Genomic DNA, 19,573 nt, shown 5'->3' on the forward strand with positions numbered 1-19,573 from the left:
TTTTAATTCCCCCCCCCCCCCCCCCAATCCCATCCCCCGCCGCCTCTCTGTTTTTGTTCCCTTCTGTTTGTATTCCTCTGGCTGGACCATGGCTGCTGCCTTCGAGCGGCCAACTTTCTGCTGCTGCCGGAAAGTTGTGACCGGCTCCGCCAAGAGCGAGAGGTTGAATTCGTCCCGGGACTGCCCTGTCGACATCGCATCCGCCTCCAACTTCCAGCATTTCCAGATCCAGCATTTCCACCTGGAGTTGGACATTAACTTCCCGAGCCGGGAGATCCAGGCGGTGGAGGTGCTGGACTTGGTGTGCCTGCAGCCCGACACCCAGAGCCTGGTCCTGGACTCGCACCAGTCGCTGCACATCCGCTCGGTCAACGCTAAATGTCGGTGCAACTCGGGCGAAAACAGCTGGCCCCTGAGTCACCGCCTCGACCCTTTCACCGAGTACGGCTCCTCTCTCGTGATAAACCTGCCGGCTGCCATCAAACCTCTCAGCAACTTTCAGATCATCATCAGGTACACTACAGCCGATGGGCCGGCGGTAAGTCCTCCTCCAACTTCTTCAGGTTGGACGCTTTTAAACAGAAACTGAGCTCCAAACTCACCCCCACCTTGTCAGACCCATGGAGGGTATTAAGTACTTAACATTCATGCACTTATGGCGTTACAGTTTAACTGTGCAAATTATAAATCCCAGCCGAAAAGAATTACAAGATTTAAGGCTGACTTGTTTTACTGTACGATTAACTTCACTCAGTGTCTCGGTTTGGATAACTAGAAGTCTCCATGTTTCCTGCTCAGCCTTTTTTTTCTGCAGGTGCTGTAGTGTCCTGAGATGGATTCTTCCACTAAGTTGAGAGACAGAGCAGTTTGGGAAAATTTGAATTTAAGCATTTAGTGAGGCATAAATTCTGTGTGTGATTCAGAAAGAATGAAATAAATGAATTCAGCCTCAGCTGTAATCAATTTTGTGTGACCTTTGACCTTTAGAGTATAAAGCTTACAACGTGATAGAATTCTGCATTGGGACACTCTACAAAGACAACTGTGATTTCATTAATTCTAATTGTCATTGTACAAGAGACCATGAGATTGCATTATTATTTGTTATGATAATTGATATAATAAGTGTATAGCAACAAATTCAAACCCAACTGTCAGCACGCAGAATCAGATCAGTTGAAGCTGTAAAATCCTGTCAGGACTGTTAGAAAATGTTATCCACCTTCTTCAGATTCCTTTAAAGTTTTATGTTTCCAAACCTTATCAATTCTTAGTAGATACTACTTCCAGTGCTATTTCTAAGATGCCACTTAATGTGTGTGAGTTGTCATAGTCTTAGTAGATCATATGGTTGCATTCTCATTAGAGAGACGACTGGTGGTGAGGAGAGTTGTTCTTGGCAACCTCAGCCGGTGATGGGAATTGAACCCATGCTGTTGGCATTACACTGCTTCATATACCAACCATCCGGCAAACTGAGCTAAACTGACCCCAACGTTCCATATTATCAACACATTAAATAACTTACAACTTTTCCTTTTTGTCTTTTTGCAGTGCTCTTACAGTTATGCCCTCCAGTCACTACCTCCTGAACTGTGAAAATAGCTTTTCTTTACTTACTTTTCAAAATTGAGACATTTTTACATACTACTATCAAATTGTCTCTTACCTTAGCAATTTCAGTGGAAAGAGCCTTAGTTTCACAGTTTGGTTTCATAGACTTGATATCATCATAGAAAATCCCTTCTGTACTGTGTCCAGGGGCTTGATGTGTTAAATTCAGTGCCCAAAACTTGGCAAACATTTATATCTTCCACTTTCTTTGGGCAAACTGCAAATGCTAAAATCAACTAGGCGAAAGTAAGGACTGCAGATGCTGGAGATCAGAGTCAAGATTAGAGTGGTGTTGGAAAAGCACAGCAGGTCAGGCAGCATCCAAGGAGCAGGAAAATCGACGTTTCGGGCAATTGCCCTTCATCAGGATGTTACCTGACCTGCTGTGCTTCTCCAGCACCACTCTAATCTTGACTGCAAACGCTAAACACCAGTACACTTGTAACAGCCACTAATCATGACTTTGTGTGAGTTTAGCAGGAACATTGTGTACTGTCAAATTAATATATCATGCCCTGGTAACTTAAAGAAATCTTTTACCTACTTTTTAACATGCTTTTAAAGATTTGAATGGAGGTAACTTCTTAATTTGTAAGCCTTTTGATCACTTTTCTCGATGCAAGATGACTGACACATTGAGCTATTAATTTAAATTAAAATGCAATAAATGTGCAGTGCAATTCTTATCAAATCCTCAATGAGTAAGTTTCAGCCAAAGCGATCACCACCCCCCCCCCCCCTTTCTTCTAAAGTCCACAAATTATAGGCCTGATGTACTGAGCCTTTCTAATCCCAAGAGACAATCAAATTGGTTTATTTAGTAAATGCAAATCCCAGGACCAAACGATAACTTCTCCATTTGTTGAGTTTAAGGTGATTATTCTGCCACTTATCTGCAGAGGAGACACTTCTTAGTAATGTGCAGCACATCTGTGTGTGTGTGTGTGTGTGTGTGTGTGTGTGCACAAGAGAGTTGTACTGACTGAGGCCCAACTGTAGAGGTTGGCTGAGGCTGTTTAGCAAGGCCTATCCCATTCTGCAGCTTCAAAGCCTCCCATTTATCAAATGACGGTTGCCACAAGGAAATGGCTTTTGGCGAGATAGTGGCTTGGGGAGATAGCTTCGTAGCTAATAATTACATAGCTAATAATCCAATTACATAGTTGGATTATTAGCTATGTAATAATCCAACGAACTACTGTCAATTGTCATAAAAATGTATCTGGTTCACTAATGTCATTTATGGGATCTGATTTACTTTTTATTATATTTAGAAGTATTCTTATACACAATTAAACAGGTTTTCTTCAATCACCAAATCACCTGTGGTATTTTTCACCTGTCTCGGTCTGCATGTGACTCCAGACCCACAACAATGTGGTTTACTCTTAATTGCCCACTGCAATGGTATATCAGCATACTTGATTTTATCAAACTGTTGCAAAGTATAAAGAAATATCACTCGGCATCAGATTGCGTACGAGAAATGAAAACAGCAAACACAGCACTATCAACCTTGCAAAGTCCTCCTTTCCCATCTTGGTGTCCAGTGTCAAAATTGAGAATACTGTCCCATAAACAAGATGAGGAACAGGCCGATATAGTCATATTCACAGATTCATACATTGCAAACAATATCACACATACCATCACAGAATCATACCTGACAGACAATACCCCAGACACGTCAGGAGATGAGAACACAGTTGTATACAGAGAAGAAGTTGCCTTGGAAGTCTTCAACATTGATTCTGAACTCTGTGAAGTGTCATGGCATCAGGTCAAACATGTACACGGAGACTTCCTGCTGATTCCTACCCTCTGAATTGATGAATTAGTATTCCTCAATGTTGAACACAACTTGGAGGAAGCACTGAGTGTGGCGGGGCACACAATGCACTCTGGGTGGAGGTTACAATATTCATCCTCCAAAGTGGCAACACTACTGACAGAGATGTCTGAAACCCAAAGGACATAGTTGGGTCAGCAGCACGTGATGAGGGAACCGCCAGGTGGTAAAAATCTGCTTGATCTTGTCCTCACTAGTCTACCTGTCACAGATGTGTCTGTCTGAAAATATAGAAACATAGGAGTTATGAAGAGGACATAAGGAGCCTTCAAAGGGATATAGTTGGATTAATTGATTGGGCAAAGATCTGCCAAATGCAGTATTATGTGGTTAAGTGTGAAATTGTTCATTTTGTTGCAATTTAAAAAAAACATTCTCTAAATGGTGAGAAGTTGTAGAGCTCTGAAATGCAAATCAATTTGGGTGTCCTCCTGCATGAAACAGGGTTAGTATGCAGGTGCAGCAAATAATCAGGAAAGCTAATAAAATGTTATGGTTTATTTGTATGTATTTGGAGAAGCAAGGAATGATGAGGCAGCATGATTTTGTATGAGGGGAATCATGTCTTAGACACTTGATAATTTTTTTGAGGAAGTAATCAAGAGGATCGATTAGGGCAAAGCAGAAGACATTGTTTACTTAGACTTTCATAAAGCCTTTGACAAGGTTCGAAATGGTAGACTAATTAGTAAAGTTAGATCCCATGAGATTCAGAGTGAACTTGCCATTTGGATACAAAATTGGTTAATGGCAGGAGACAGCGTGATGATGGAGGGTTGTTTTTCAGACTGGAGACTTGTGACCAGCAGTGTTCTGCATGGATCAGTGCTGGGCCTACTTTTGTTTGTCATTTATATAAATGATTTTTGAGAATATAGAAAGTTAGCAGAGATTGGTGATATAGTGGACAGTGAAGACTAAGATTACAAAGAGATCTTGATCAATTGTGTGAATGGGCCAAAGAGTGGCAGATGAAGTTTAATTTGGATAAATGCAAGGTATTCTGGTAAAACAAACAAAGGCAAGACTTATAAAATTAAAATTAGGGTCTTGGGTAGTGTTGTAGGACAAAGAGATCTGAGGGTTCAGGAACATAATTCTTTGAAGTTTTCGTCACATATAGATGAGGTGGTTAAGAAGGTGTTTAGCATGCTTGCCTTGACAGCACAAACCTTTTGAGTATAGGAGTAGGGACATTGTGTTGAGGTTATACAGGATGTTGGTGCAGTACTGGAGTATTGCATCCAGTACTGGTCTCCCTCTTATAGGAAGGATATTATTAAGCTTGAGAAGGTTCAGAAGAGATTTACTAGGATGTTGCCAGGAATGAAAGGTTTGAGTTATAAGGAGAGGCTGGATAGGCTGGAATTTTTTCATTGGAGCCGTAGGAGTTTGACCTGATAGAGGTTTAAAGATAAAGTGAATGGCAGGTATCTTTTCCCTCGGGTGGGGGATTTCAAGACTAGGGGGCATATTTTTAATGTGAGAAGAGATATATTTTAAAAAAGATGTGAGGGTCAACTATTTTTGCACCGAGTGGTTCGTGTGTGGAATGAACTTCCAGAGGAAGTGGTAGATGTCTGTAGAGTAGACAGTTAAAAGACATTTTAAATAAGTTCATGAATAAGAACTGTGTTCAATGGAGAATGCAGGCACCAGGCATACCTGAGGATGAGGTGTTAACCTGGTGAAGCCACCAGACAGGACTACTTGCATGCCAAGCAGCATAAGCAAGTGATGGACAGAACTAAGCAATCTCACAACCAACAAATCAGATCTAAGCTCTGCAGTTCTGCTACATCGTCATCAATGGTGGTGAACAATTAACCAACTCACTGAAGGAGACTCCACAAGTGTCCCCATCCTCATTGATGGAAGAGCTTAGTACATCAGTTCAAAAGATAAGGGTGAAGCTTTCACAGCAGTCTTCAGCCAAAAGTGCCAAGCAGATGATCCATCTCAGCCTCCTCCAGTGGTCCCCAGCGATATAGATGCCAGTCTTCAGCCAATTAAAGTCCCTGCATGTGATATCAAGAAACGGTTGGAGGCACTGTATACTGCAAAGGCTACAAGCCCTGACAACATTCCAGCAATATTATTAAAGACTTGTGCTCCAGAACTTACCACTCCCCTAGCCAAGCTGTTCCAGTACAGTTACAACACTGGCATCTACCCGACCTTGTGGAAAATTGCCCCAGTATGTCCTGCACATAAAAAACAGGACAAATCCAACCTGGCAAATTACTGCCCCATTAGTCTACTCTCAGTCATCAATAAAGCCATGGAAGGTGTATTCAATAGTGCTATCAAGTAGCACCTGCTCAGTGACCCCCAGTTTGGGTTCCGCCAGGCCCACTCAGCTCCTGACCTCCTAACAGCCTTGGTTCAAACATGACAAAAGAGTTGAATACCAGAGGTGAGATGAGAGCAATAGCCCTTGATTTCAAGGATGCTTTCGACCAAGTGTGGCGTCAAGGAGCCCTAGAAAAACTGGAATCAATGGATGTAAGGGGGAAATCTCTCTAGTGGTTAGAGTCATACCTGACACATAGGAGGATGGTCATGGTTGTTGGAGGTCTGTCATCTCGGCTCCAGGACATTGCTGTAGGAGTTCCTCAGGGTAGTGTCCTAGGCCCAACCATCTTCAGCTGCTTCATGAATGACCTTCCCTCCATCTTAAGGTCAGAAGTGGGTATGTTTGCAACTCCTCAGACACTGAAGCAATATCCAGACTTAGGCCAACAACTGGCAAGTAATATTTGTGCTACACAAGTGACAGGCTATGACCATCACCAATAAGAGACAACTTAATTGCTGTCCCTTGACATTCAATGGTGTTACTACCACTAAATCCCCCATTATCAACATCCTGGGATTATCATTGATCAGAAACTCAATTGGACTCACCACAAACACACTGGCTACAAGATCAGGTTGGAGGCTAGGAATACTCAGGCGAGCAGCTCGCCTCCTGATTCCCCAAAGCCTGTTCACCATCAACAAGGCACAATTAGAAGTGTCATCGAGTATTCCCTTCTTACCTGGATGACTGCAGCCCCAATAACTCTCAAGAAGCTTGACACCTTCCAGGACAAAGCAGTCTACTTGATTGTAACCCCATTCACCACCTTAAACATTCGTTCCCAGTTCCACCATTGCACAGTTGCAGTAGTGTGTACCATTTACATGATACACTGCAGTGACTTACCCAGGCTTCTCTGACAGCACCTTCCAAACCTATAATCTAGAAGACAGGAACAGCAAATGGGAAAGTTACCCTCCAATCCACACATTATCTTGACTTGGAACTATATCTCCATTCCTTCATTGTTGGATCTAAATTCTGGAACTCACTTCTAAAGAGCACTGTGGGTGGTCCTACACCCTAAAAACAACATTGTTTAAGGATGCATCTCAGTACCACCTTCTACAGGGCAAATAGGGATGAGCAATAAATGGCATAGCCAGTGATGGCCACATCCAGTAACTGAATTTTAAAAATTCTGTATTTTTCCAGTCTTTGATCTAAAGGATTTCTGCTTGGTAAATCTTACTGCGAAAGAGTGCCTTATGGATGGAGGACAGGTAATAGATGGATTGGATATGTATTTATGCACTGCTCAGTTAGGTGCAGCATGAACGGTTTCACCCAGTTTATTGGTTTCATGACCTAGTGAACATTAGTTACATCTCCTTCAAGGAAGTATATCTTCCTTAGATATGGAGGAAATATTGCGTGTAGTGCTTTTGATATGATCAATCTACAACCCTGGGCATTTGCACCAGGACTTCAATATTCAGATACTGCTACTTTCCTTTCAATAAAGCCAATAGGTCATTTGACTTCCAAATTATTTATTGTACCTGCTTGGGGCGTTTGTGTTCCTTGTATGTGTGTAGCCTAGGCTCTCTGAATAATAACATTTGAAAGTTTCATGTATTGCAAAAAAAATCTACTTTTCTATTCTTAAAACTGGAGGAAATAATCTGAAGTCTCCACATGTTACTCCATTGTCAACTTGTTGCCCATTTATATAATCTTTCTACATCTATTGCGCCCAATTTTAAATTTTCCTAACAGAATTCATTCCCACCTAAATTTATGTCATCGGCAAACTTAGATATATTGCTCCTGGTGCCTTTGTGTAAGTAATGTACTTTACAATCTGCCAATTTGAAAATTCCCCGTTTATCTCTACTTTGTGCTTTCTGTTAACCAGCCTTTCACCCTGCTAATATACTGCCTCCAACTTCATAAACTCTTAATTAGCTTTTTCTGACCTTTTAGGTATCCATTTATATTTCACTATTAGCTCCCTTTTATCTACCCTTCCAGTTTAATTCTCAAAAAAATGTTACTAAATTTGTCAAGTACAGTTCTCCTCTTGTAAAGCTGTGTTGACTTTGATCACACTCTGATTTGCTAAGTGCATTGTTAAGTCATCCTTAATGATAGATGAATACTAATAATAATAGATCTGGTGTTTTCCTCATAATGAACTAACTGGCTCTGACTCCCCTGTATTCTCTCTGCCTCCTTTTTTGAATAGCAATGTTATACTTGCTAGCTTCCAATCAGTTCGGACCATTATATAATCTAGAGAATTTTGGAAAATCACAATCAATGGATTCATTTTGGCTGCATCTAGTTCTTTTTGAACTAAGGGTATTAGAATTTAGTTCCTTGATTTCTTCTAACATATTTTTTCTCCTGATATTCCGGTCATTTAATTTCACATTGCTATTAGCCATTTGGTCACCATTTATGTCTGATATTCTTGTTTTCTACTGTGAAGACAAATACAAAATATTTGTTCAGTGTTTCTGTCTTTTCCTCATTCCCAATAATAATTTCTCATGTTTCTGCCTCAAATATTTTCTTTAGCAATTCTTCTCTATGTCCTGATAAAAGCTCTTAAAATCTGTTCCTAACTAATTTACACTGGTTCTACTTTTTTTTTTCTCTTTTTTTTTCTCTGTTGACATTTTGGTGATCCTTTGCTCATTTATAAAATTAAAAGCATTGCCTTTTAATACAATACTTAATTATCCATGTAAACTGATTTTTATTTTGTAACAGAGCATATTTTTGTTAGGAATTTTGAAAAGTTTTAAAAAGTATTTCCTGCTGTTCATTTACTGTCACAGCTTTTAGTCTACGTACATAATCAATCTTGGCCAGCTCTTCCTTCATAACTGTATAACAAATAACTAGGTTTCTTTAATGTTGTTGTTTTGGACTCAAGTATGTTATTCTTAAACAGAATATCAAGGTATTATCACTTTTTCCAAGAAGACTCTTTTCTGTGAGATTATTGATTAACAATTTCTCAATAGATAATCCTTTATCTAAAATTGGATAAAGCTAAAAACTGTTAAAGGAATTGTCATAAAAGCATTATACAAACTCTCATTCTGGACTACATTACCAATTTGAATTGTCCAGTCTATATACAGAATGGGGTTCCTCATAATTATCACATTGTCTTTGTTACATGTCCCAATTATTTCATGCTTACTGTTTCAATTATGTAATTTCTATTAGTGGGCTGAGAATCAACTCTCTCCACTTTCTGGCCGTTTTTATTCCTAATCTCCACCTATATTAATTCTACTTCAAGTCATAGAGTCATCAAGGAGTACAGCATGGAAACAGACCCTTCAGTCCAACTTGTCCATGCCAACCAGATACCCTAAATTAATCTAGTCCCATTTGCCAGCATTTCACCCATATCCCTCTAAACCCTTTCTATTCAAATACTAATCCAGATGTCTTTTAAATATTGTAATTGTACCAGCCTTCACCACTTCTTCTGGCAGCTCATTCCATGCATACAACACCCTCTGTGTGAAAACATTGCCCCTTAGGTCTCTTTTAAATCTTTTCCTTCTCATCATAAACTTATGCCCTTTAGTTCTGCACTCCCCCACCCCAGGGAAAAGACTTTGTCTATTTATCCTATCCATGCCCCTCATGATTTTATAACCCTCTATACGGTCGCCCCTCAGCCTCTGATGCTCCAGGGAAAATAGCCTCTCCCTGTAGCTCAAACCCTCCAGCATCCTTGAATATCTTTTCCAAACCCTTGCAAGTTTCACATCATCCTTCCTATAGCAGGGAGACCAGAATTACATACAATATTTCAAAAGTGGCCTAACCAACGTCTTGAACAGCCGTAACATGACCTCCCAATCCCTATACTGAATGCTGTGATCAACAAAGGAAAACATACTAAATGCCTTCTTCACTATTCCATCTACCTGCGAGTCCACTTTCAAGGAACTATGAACCTACACTTCTTGACTTTATGACCCATAATCCTTTCTTACTACTGCCTTTTATGAAAATCTTCATTCTCTGGGCTACTTCTCTAGTTTGCCTGTATTTAAGAACATAGAGTACCGTTAAATTCTTTATTATGCAACTAGTTTATTTAGTAAAGGGCACTACTTAAACGCAAAGATTTTAAAGCTATCTGTCACATTTCAGCTCGAACTGTTAATAAGTAATCAAAAAAATTCTAATTTATTATACTGGGTTATCACCCACATCTACTTGAGATGTTTGGTTGGTTCCGATTTTACCAATCCAGTTGAGACTAGAGAATCTTAGAAAGTGGCTTAACTTTCTGCCCCTAGACCTTCGGAATTTCTCAAGGATCTATCTTTGGCCCTTCCTTTTCACAACTGCAAGCTATGCTTTGGCCAGATAATTTGAAGATACAACTGAGGTTTGAGCAGCTTTGGCTCAGGATTTAGAAGCTAATGTGAGGCTGAACGAAAGCAAATGCAATCTGATAGTCATTATGAAGAAAAGACTTCAGGATGTCAGGGGTTGGATCCTGAATTTGAAGGACATATAACATTTTTAAAAAAGTATTTGGTACACGTGGAGGGGTAGCCCTGTTAATAAAGATGGTATTTGTATAATAGTAAGAGATTACCTTGGTTCAAGAGATCAAGGTGGAGAATCGGTTTGGTTTGAGATGAGGAATAGTATGGGAAATAAGTCCCCAGTGGGAGTGATGCCCTAACAGTAAACACTATGTAACCAAGTATACAAGAAGAAATATTGGTTGTGTGTGGTAAAGGGATAGCATAACCATGGATAACTACATATAAACTGGAAAATTCAGATCAGCAGTCATCACCTGGATAAGGAGTTCGTAGACTGCTTTTGAGATAGTTTCTTAGAGCAGCTTATCTTGGAACCAACCACAGAACAGGTCATAAGAGATTTGATATTATGTAATGTGATGAGATTAGTTAATTACCTCAGAGGGAGGACGCCAGCTTAGAATGTAAAAATAGATGCTGGAGTTTCTAAGGATATTTAGAAAGGAGGAGTAAGTAACACCATTATTGGTTCTCTAGAGAGTGAGGATGGCGAGTTAATAGATAATAAGGAAATGGCAGATGAAATGAACAAATGTATTGCTTCTGTCTTTACTATAGAAAGTACAAAAAGCAATCCAGTAACAGCAGTCCGTAAGGAGATAGAAGGATCAGAGACACTGAGTGAAGTAATAGTCGTAAGGAAAGTGGTGCTAATCAAACTGATGGAATTGTGAGGTAACAGATCTCCAGGCCCAGATGGATTTCATCCTTGGGTCTTAAAAGAGGGTGCTAATGAGGTAGTAGATATATTATTATTTAAATTTCCTATACTTGGGCAAGGTTCCCACAATCTGGAAAATGATAAATGTAGCCACTCTTCTTAAGAAGGGAAGGAGGCAGAAAGATGGAAATATAGGCCAGTTAATTTGTTATCTGTCGTGGAGAAGGTATGAGAATAGATCATTAAGGAAAATATGACTGTGCACTTAGAAAAGCTAAAGGTAATCAGAAAGAGTCAGCATAGTTTTGTCTAAGGGTAATCATCTTTTTCCCATTTATTAGAATGGAGTTCTGTAAAAGATTAACACGCTATAGTTGAAAGGAAGTCTGTAGATGTGATATGCTGGAATTCCCTGTAAGCATCTGATAAAGGTTCACATAAAAAATTATTGTGAAAAATAAAAGTTTGCGGTTTAGAGGGTAACATTTCAGCAGGGAAAGAAGACTAATTGGCTCGCAGAAAACAGTACATGTAAGGAGTCTTTGTCAGAATGTGACAAGTGACATTCCAAATGGGTCTGTGCTGGACCTTCCAACTTTTTACAATTTTTAAATCGGTGACTTAGATGAGAGGAATGAAGGTGTGGTAGCTAACATCACAGATGATGCCAAGATCGGTAAGAAAGTACATTGTGAAGAATACATAAGGAAGTTGCAGATGGATTTAAATAGGTTGAGTGGAACAGGCAAAGATGTGGCAGATCACAAATAAGGTGGGAAATATGAAGATGTTCACTTTGTCAGAAAGAATTAAAACAAACAGTATTACTCAACTGCAGAATTCTGAAATGCGGAAGGATTTCGGTGATCTAGTGTGTATGTGACAAAAATGAATGTGCAGACACAGCATGCAATCAGAATAGCTAATGGAATACTGTCCTTTATTATGAGAGGAATCGAACGTAAATGTAAGGAAGCTCAGCTTCAGTTAAACGAGACATTGGTGAGACTACATCTTGAATACTATGTGTAGTTTTGGCCACCTTATTTAAGGAAGGATGTAAATGCATTGTCAGCAGTTCAGAGGAGATTTTACTAGATTGATACCTGGAATGAGTGGGTGTCTTTTGTGTAAAGACTGGACAGTCTAGACTTCTTTCTGCTAGTGTTTAGAAGTGTGAGGAGATTAATGTTCATAAGATCCTGAATGGTCTTGACAAGATAGATGTGAAGAGGATGCTTCCTGTTATGGGTCAGTCCAGAACAAGAGAACACTGTTTCACCGTTTTAGAACAGAGTCAAGGAGAGTTTTTACTTCTGAGGGTTGTGTGACTTTGGAACACTCTGCCACAGAAAGCAGTAGGGCAGAGTAATTCAGTATTTTTAAGACAGAATAAGATAGATTTTTGTTAGGCAGGGGAATTAAAGGTTATCAAGGGTAGATGCAAATGTGGAATTCAGAACCCATCAGAACAGCCATGGTCTTTTTAAATGGTGGAGCAGGCTCAAGAGGCCAAATGTCCAATTTCTTCTTTTCCATAACCTCTGCATCCTGTTCACCACTGATGGACCTGCCCCTTCGTCACTGAGGCTGCTTACTTCCATCATCCTGCATCAGCCCATCTGCTGCTAAGCATTTTTTCATGCTTCTGCTATCTCAGGAATTTGACTTTTTTAAAGAACCAAGAAACTTTACATTCCAGGAACAGGCTCCTCGCCCCTCCAAGCCTGAGCTGATCCATATGTACTGTCTAAACCTGTCGGTCAATTCCTAAGCATCTGTATCCCTCTGCTCCCCACCTACTCATGCATTTGTCCAGATGCATCTTAAATGAATCTACCGTGCCTGCCTCTACCACCTCTGCTGGCAACGCATTCTAGACGCCCACCACCCTCTGTGTGAAGAACTTGCCGCGTGTATCCCCCTTAAGCTTTCCACTTCTCACCTTGAAAGTATGACCTCTTGTTATGGAATCCTTCACCCTGGTAAAAAGCTTGTCTCTATCCACCCAGTCTATACCCTTCATGATTTTGTAAACCTCAATCAGGTCCCCCCCCCCCATCTTCTTTTTTCTAATGAAAATAAACCTAACCTACTCAACCTCTCTTCATAGCTAGCACCTTCCGTACCAGGCAACATCCTCGTAAACTTTCTCTGCACCCTCTCCAAAGCGCCCACATTCTTTTGGTAATGTGGTGACCAAAACTGTACACAGTATTCCAAATGCGGCTGAACCAAAGTCCAGTACAATTTTAACATGACTTGCCAGCTCTTATACTCAATATCCCATCCAATGAAGGCAAGCATACTGTATGCCTTCTTGATCACTCTATCCACTTATGCAGCAACCTTCAGAGTACAACGGACTTGCACTCCCAGATCTCTCTGCCCATCAACTTTTCCCAAGGCTCTTCCGTTCATTGTACAATTCACTCTAGAATTAATCTTGCCTAAATGCATCTCCTCACATTTTTCTGGATTGAAAACCATCTGCCACTTTTCCGCTCAACTCTTCAATCTATCTATATCCTCCTGTATTCTTTGATATCCCTTATGTTTTCTGCTACTCCACCAATCTTCGTGTCATCTGCAAACTTGTTGATCATACCAACAGTGCCCTCTTCCAGATCATTTATGTATATTACAAACAACAGTGGCCCCAACACTGACCCCTGTGGAACACTACTGGTTACCTTTCTCCATTTCGAGAAACTCCCTTCAACTACTACTGTCTGTCTCCTGTTGCTCAACCAGTTCTTTATCCACATAGATAGAACACCCTGCACACCATGTGACTTCACTTTCTCCATTAGTCTACCATGGGGAACCTTATCAAACGCCTTACTAAAGTCCCTGTATATGACATCAACTGCCCTTCCTTCATCTATCAACTTGGTCACTTCCTCCGAGAACTCTATTAAGTTGGTAAGGCACGATCTCCCCCGCACAAAACCATGTTGCCTATCACTGATAAGCCCATTGTTTTCTAAATATAAATAGATCCTATCCCTCAGTACCTTTTCCAGCAACTTTCCCACCACCGACATCAAGCTCACTGGTCTGTAGTTACCTGGAATATCTCTACTACCCTTCTTGTACAGGGGGACAACATCAGCAACCCTCCAGTCCTCCAGCACCTTACCTGTATTTAAGGATGCCACAAAGGTATCAGTCAGGGCCCCAGCTATTTCCTCTCTTGACTGCCTCAGCAACCTGGGATAGATATATATAGAACATTATAGCGCAGTACAGGCCCTTCGGCCCTCGATGTTGCACCGACCTGTCATGCCAATCTGAAGCCCATCTAACCTACACTATTCCATGTACATCCATATGCCTGTCAAATAACGACTTAAATGTACTTAAAGTTGGCGAATCTACTACCGTTGCAGGCAAAACATTCCATACCCTTACTACTCTCTGAGTAAAGAAACTACCTCTGACATCTGTCCGATATCTATCACCCCTCAATTTAAAGCTATGCCCCCTTGTGCTCACCGTCACCATTCTTGGAAAAAGGCTCTCCCTGTCCACCCTATCTAACCCTCTGATTATCTTATATGTGTCTATTAAGTCACCTCTCAACCTTCTTCTCTCTAACGAAAACAGCCTCAAGTCCTTCAGCTTTTCCTCGTAAGACCTTCCCTCCACACCAGGCAACATCCTAGTAAATCTCCTCTGCAACCTTTCCAAAGCTTCCACATCCTTCTTATAATGCGGTGACCAGAACAGTACGCAATACTCCAAGTGCGGCCGCACTGGATTTTGTACAGCTGTAGCATAACCTCATGGTTCTGGAACTCGATCCCTCTCTTAATAAAAGCTAAAATACTGTATGCCTTCTTAACAAACCTGTCACCCTGGGTGGCAACTTTCAAGGATCTGTGTACCGGGACACTGAGATCTCTCTGCTCATCTATGCTACCAAGGATCTTACCATTAGCCCAGTACTTTGCATTCCGGTTACTCTGACCAAAGTGAATCACCTCACACTTGTCCGCATTAAACTCCATTTGCCACTTCTCAGTCCAGCTCTGCAGCTTATCTATGTCTCTATGTAACCTACAACATCCTTCGTCACTATCCACAACTCCACCGACCTTAGTGTCGTCTGCAAATTTACTAACCCACCCTTCTACGCCCTCATCCAGGTCGTTTATGAAAATGACGAACAGCAGTGGACCCAACACTGACCCTTGCGGTACACCACTGATAACTGGACTCCAGGATGAACATTTCCCATCAACCACCACCCTCTGTCTTCTTTCAACAAGCCAATTACTGATCCACACTGCTATATCTTCCACAATCCCATTCCTCCACATTTTGTACAATAGCCTATTGTGGGGAACTTTATCGAATGCCTTGCTGAAATCCATATACACTTCATCAACTGATTTACTCTCATCTACCTGTTTGGTCACCTTCTCAAAGAACTCAATAAGGTTTGTGAGGCACGACCTCCCTTCACAAAACCGTGCTGACTATCCCTAATCAAATTATTCTTTTCTAGATGATTATAAATCCTATCTCTTATAACCTTTTCCAACATTTTACCAACAACTGAAGTAAGGCTCACTGGTCTGTAATTACCAGGATTGTCTTTGGTCCTGGGGATTTGTCCACCTTAAATAACCTCTAGCCTACCCAACACATCTTCCCTACTTACGTCAACATGATCCAGATTAATCAAACTTCTATCTCTAATCTCAACATTCATCATGTTCCTATCCTCGGTGAACGCTGATGCAAAGTAATCATTCAGAATCTCACCCATTCTCTCAGGTTCGAAACACAGCCTTCCTTCATTATCGTTTAGTGGACCAATCCTTTCTTTAGTTACCCATTTGCTTCTTATATAGGAATAAAATGCTTTGGGATTCTCCTTAATTTTACTTGCTAAAGCTATTTCATGACCCCTTTTAGGCCGCTTGATTCCTCGTTTAAGACTCATCCTACTCTTCTACTATTCCTCCAGGACCCGTTCTGTTCTTAGCTGCCTAGACCTTATGTACGCTTCCCTTTTCCTCTTGGCTAGTCGTACAATTTCTCCTGTCATCCACGGTTCACAAATCTTGCCCTTCCTGTCCTTTGCCTTCAACGGGACATGCTTACCCTGCACTATCTTTAACCTATCTTTGAAAGCCTCCCACATATCAAATGTGGACTGCCCTTCAAATAGCTGTGTCCAATCCACATTTCCGAGCTCCTGCCTGATTTTGATATAATTTAGTACTCTTTAGTACCCAGTTTAGTACTCTTCCCTTAGGACCACTCTCATCTTTTTCTACGAGTATTCTAAAACTTATAGAATTGTGGTCACTGTTCCCAAATAAATCCCCACCGCAACTTCTACCACCTGTCCTGGCTCGTTCCCCAGTACCAGGTCCGATCTGGCCCCTTCCCTCATCGGACTATTGACATACTGCTCTAGAAAACTCTCCTGGACACTTCTTACAAATTCTACCCCATCCAGACCTCTGACTCTAATTGTATCCCAGTCAATGTTGGGAAATAAAAATCTTCCATCACCACTACCCTATTGCCTCTACATCTTTCCATAATCTGTTTACCTATTTGTTCTTCTACCTTAGGCTCACTATTGGGAGACCTGCAATACAGCCCCAACAATGTATCTGCACTCTCCTTATTTCTCAGCTCCACCCATAATGCCTCACTACCCAAGACCTCCATAGTGTCCTCCTTTAGCACAGCCGTGTTATCATCCCTGACCAGCAATGCAACTCCACCCCTCCTTTTACTTCCCTCCCTGTCTTGTCTGAAGCATCTATATCCTGGAACATTTAGTTGCCAATCATCATTCTCTTCCTTCAACCAAGTCCCTGTGATTGCAATAATGTCACATTCCCAGGCACCAATCCAAGCCCTAAGTTCATCTGCCTTACACACTATACTCCTTGCATTAAAGTAGATGCATTTCAGGCCATCAGTTCTTTTGCGCTTATCCGCTCTCTGCCTACTCTTCCCTTTATTAATGCTATCTTTGTGATTCTTACAGTCTCCAGTCTCCACCCCACTGCCTACTTATTTTCTCTTCTGGTTTCCAGTCCCCTGTCACATTAGTTTAAAACCTCCCCAACAGCAGTAGCAAAAACTCCCCCGAGGACATTGGTTCCGGTCTGGTTCACATGTAGACCGTCCATTTTGTAATAGTCCCACATTTCCCAAAACCGGTCCCAATGTCCAACAAATCTGAAACCCTTCCTCTTCCACCATCTCTCAAGCCACGTGGTCATCCTGCCTATTTTTTCATTTCTACGCTGGCTAGCACATGACACTGGTAGTAATCCCAAGATCACTACCTTTGAGGTCCTCCTCTTTAACTTCTCTCCCAACTCCCTGAATTCTTCCTTCAGGACCTCATCTCATTTTGTTCTTACACCGTTGGTGCCTATATGCATAAAGATAACTGGCTGTTCACCCTCCCCTTTTAGAATGCTCTGCAGCCGATCGGTAACATCCCTGATCCGAGCACCTGGGAGGCAACATACCATCCGGGAGTCCCGTTTTTAGCCACGGAACCGCCTATCTACTCCCTTCACAATAGAATCCCCTATGACTATGGCCCTGCGAGTCTTTTTCCCGCCCTTCTGAACAGCAGTGCCAACCACGGTGCCATGACCTTGACAATTGTTGCCCTCTCCTGGTTAACCATCTGCCCCAACATTATCCAAAATGGTGTACCTGTTTTGGAGGGATATGACCACAGGGAACACCTGCACTGCCTTCCTACTCTCTTTCTGTCTTTTGGTCACCCATTCACTGTCTCCCTCAGCAATTCTAACCTGCGGTGTGAGCAGTTCACTAAACGTGCTATCCACAACCTCCTCAGCATCGCGGATACTCCACAGTGAGTCCATCTGCAGCTCCAGAGCCGTCATGCGGTTAAACAAGAGCTGCAGCTGGACACACTTTTTGCAAGTGTAAGAGTCAGGAACGTCAGACACGTTCCTAAGCTCCCACGTCGAGCAAGGGGCATATGCCAGGGTCTGAGGTCCCCTGCCATTGTAAGCTTAGCTTTATATGAACTAACTAAAATCAAACAATGCACTTAAATATATGAAAAAGAATGGTAAGAAAGAAATAAAAGCCTTACCTTTTATTCCTGAGGTAAGTCCCTTTTTAAGCGGGAAAACTTACCCTTCCTGGCAGCCCTCGTGTCACCTCACCTTCTCTCCTCGTCACTCTGTCAAAATGTCAAATTGTTCCAGTCTTTCCCTGCCTGGTCACATCTTTCACTCTGACAAAGTGTAAGCTGCTCCAATGTTTTGCTGCCTTTAACTACTGTTCACTCTCAGTCAGAGTTTGCCCCCCCCCCCCCCCCCACACACACACACACCCACACCCCCCTTCAGTTTTCTGCCTGAAGACAGGTCTGGCCTACAGCCTCTGTCATGGGAGTGACAAGATGGCATAGAACAACACAGCGTCCTCAATGTTGCGCCGACCTGTAAACTAATCTAAGCCCATCCCCCTCCACTATCCCATCATTATCCATGTGCTTATCCAAGGATTGTTTAAATCTCCCTAACGTGGTTGAGTTAACTGCATTGGTAGGCAGGGCATTCCATGCCCTTACCACGCTGAGTTAAGAATCTGCCTCTGACATCTATATTAAATCTATCACCCCTCAATTTGTAGCTATGCCCCTTGTACAAGCTGACGTCATCATCCTAGGAAAACGACTTTCACAGTCTACCCTATCTAATCGTCTGATCATCTTGTATGTCTCCATCAAATCCCCTCTTAGCCTTCTTCTCTCGATGGGAACAGACCAAGTCTCTCAGCCTTTCCTCATAAGACCTTCCCTCCAAACCAGACAACATCTTGGTACATCTCCTCTGCACCTTTTCCAATGCTTCCACATCCTTCCTGTAATGGGGCAACCAGAATTGTACACAATATGCCAAGTGCTTCTGCACTAGCATTTTGTATAGTTACAGCAGGACATTACAGCTCTGGAACTTAATTCCTCTACCAATAAAACCTAACACACTGTATGCCTTCTTAACAGCACTGTCAAACTGGTTGGCAACTTTCAGGGGTCTATGTACATGGAGGAGAATGTGAGGTCTGCAGACGCTGGAGATCAGAGCTGAAAATGTGTCGCTGGAAAAGCGCAGCAGGTCAGGCAGCATCCAGGGAACAGGAGAATCGACGTTTCGGGCATAAGCCCTTCTACAGGAAGGGCTCCATGATCTCTCTGCACATCCACACTACCAAGAATCTTTTCATTGACTCAGTATTCTGCCTTCCTGTTATTCTCCTCAAAGTGAATCACCTCACATTTATCTGCATTGAACTCCATTTGCCACCTCTCAGCCCAATTCTGCAGTTTATCCAAGTCCCCCTGTAACCTGCAACATTCTTCCACAGTATCCACTGCTCCGACTTTAGTGTCATCTGCAAACTTACTAACCCATACACCTATGCCTGCGTCCAAGTCCAAACGGACCCCACCACCAAGGATATATTTCCCTCCCCTCCCCTATCAGCATTCCGTAAAGACCACTCCCTCCATGACTCCCTCG

The 19,573-nt window shown here is 41.8% G+C and overlaps 1 protein-coding gene across 1 annotated transcript in view; it reads left to right on the top strand.

Moving 5' to 3' along the window:
- The first annotated feature begins 22 nt into the window (after positions 1 to 22).
- Positions 23 to 19,573, top strand: part of rnpepl1 (arginyl aminopeptidase like 1) — a 63,264-nt gene continuing 43,713 nt past the window's right edge. Inside the window, exon 1 of the mRNA XM_043703019.1 lies at positions 23 to 538. Coding sequence (XP_043558954.1) covers positions 89 to 538 — 450 coding nt within the window. The 5' untranslated portion in view covers positions 23 to 88. The remainder of the gene's footprint in view (positions 539 to 19,573) is intronic.

Source organism: Chiloscyllium plagiosum, chromosome 13 (assembly GCF_004010195.1).
Source record: "Chiloscyllium plagiosum isolate BGI_BamShark_2017 chromosome 13, ASM401019v2, whole genome shotgun sequence".
In the NCBI taxonomy this organism is placed as follows: Eukaryota; Metazoa; Chordata; class Chondrichthyes; order Orectolobiformes; family Hemiscylliidae; genus Chiloscyllium; species Chiloscyllium plagiosum.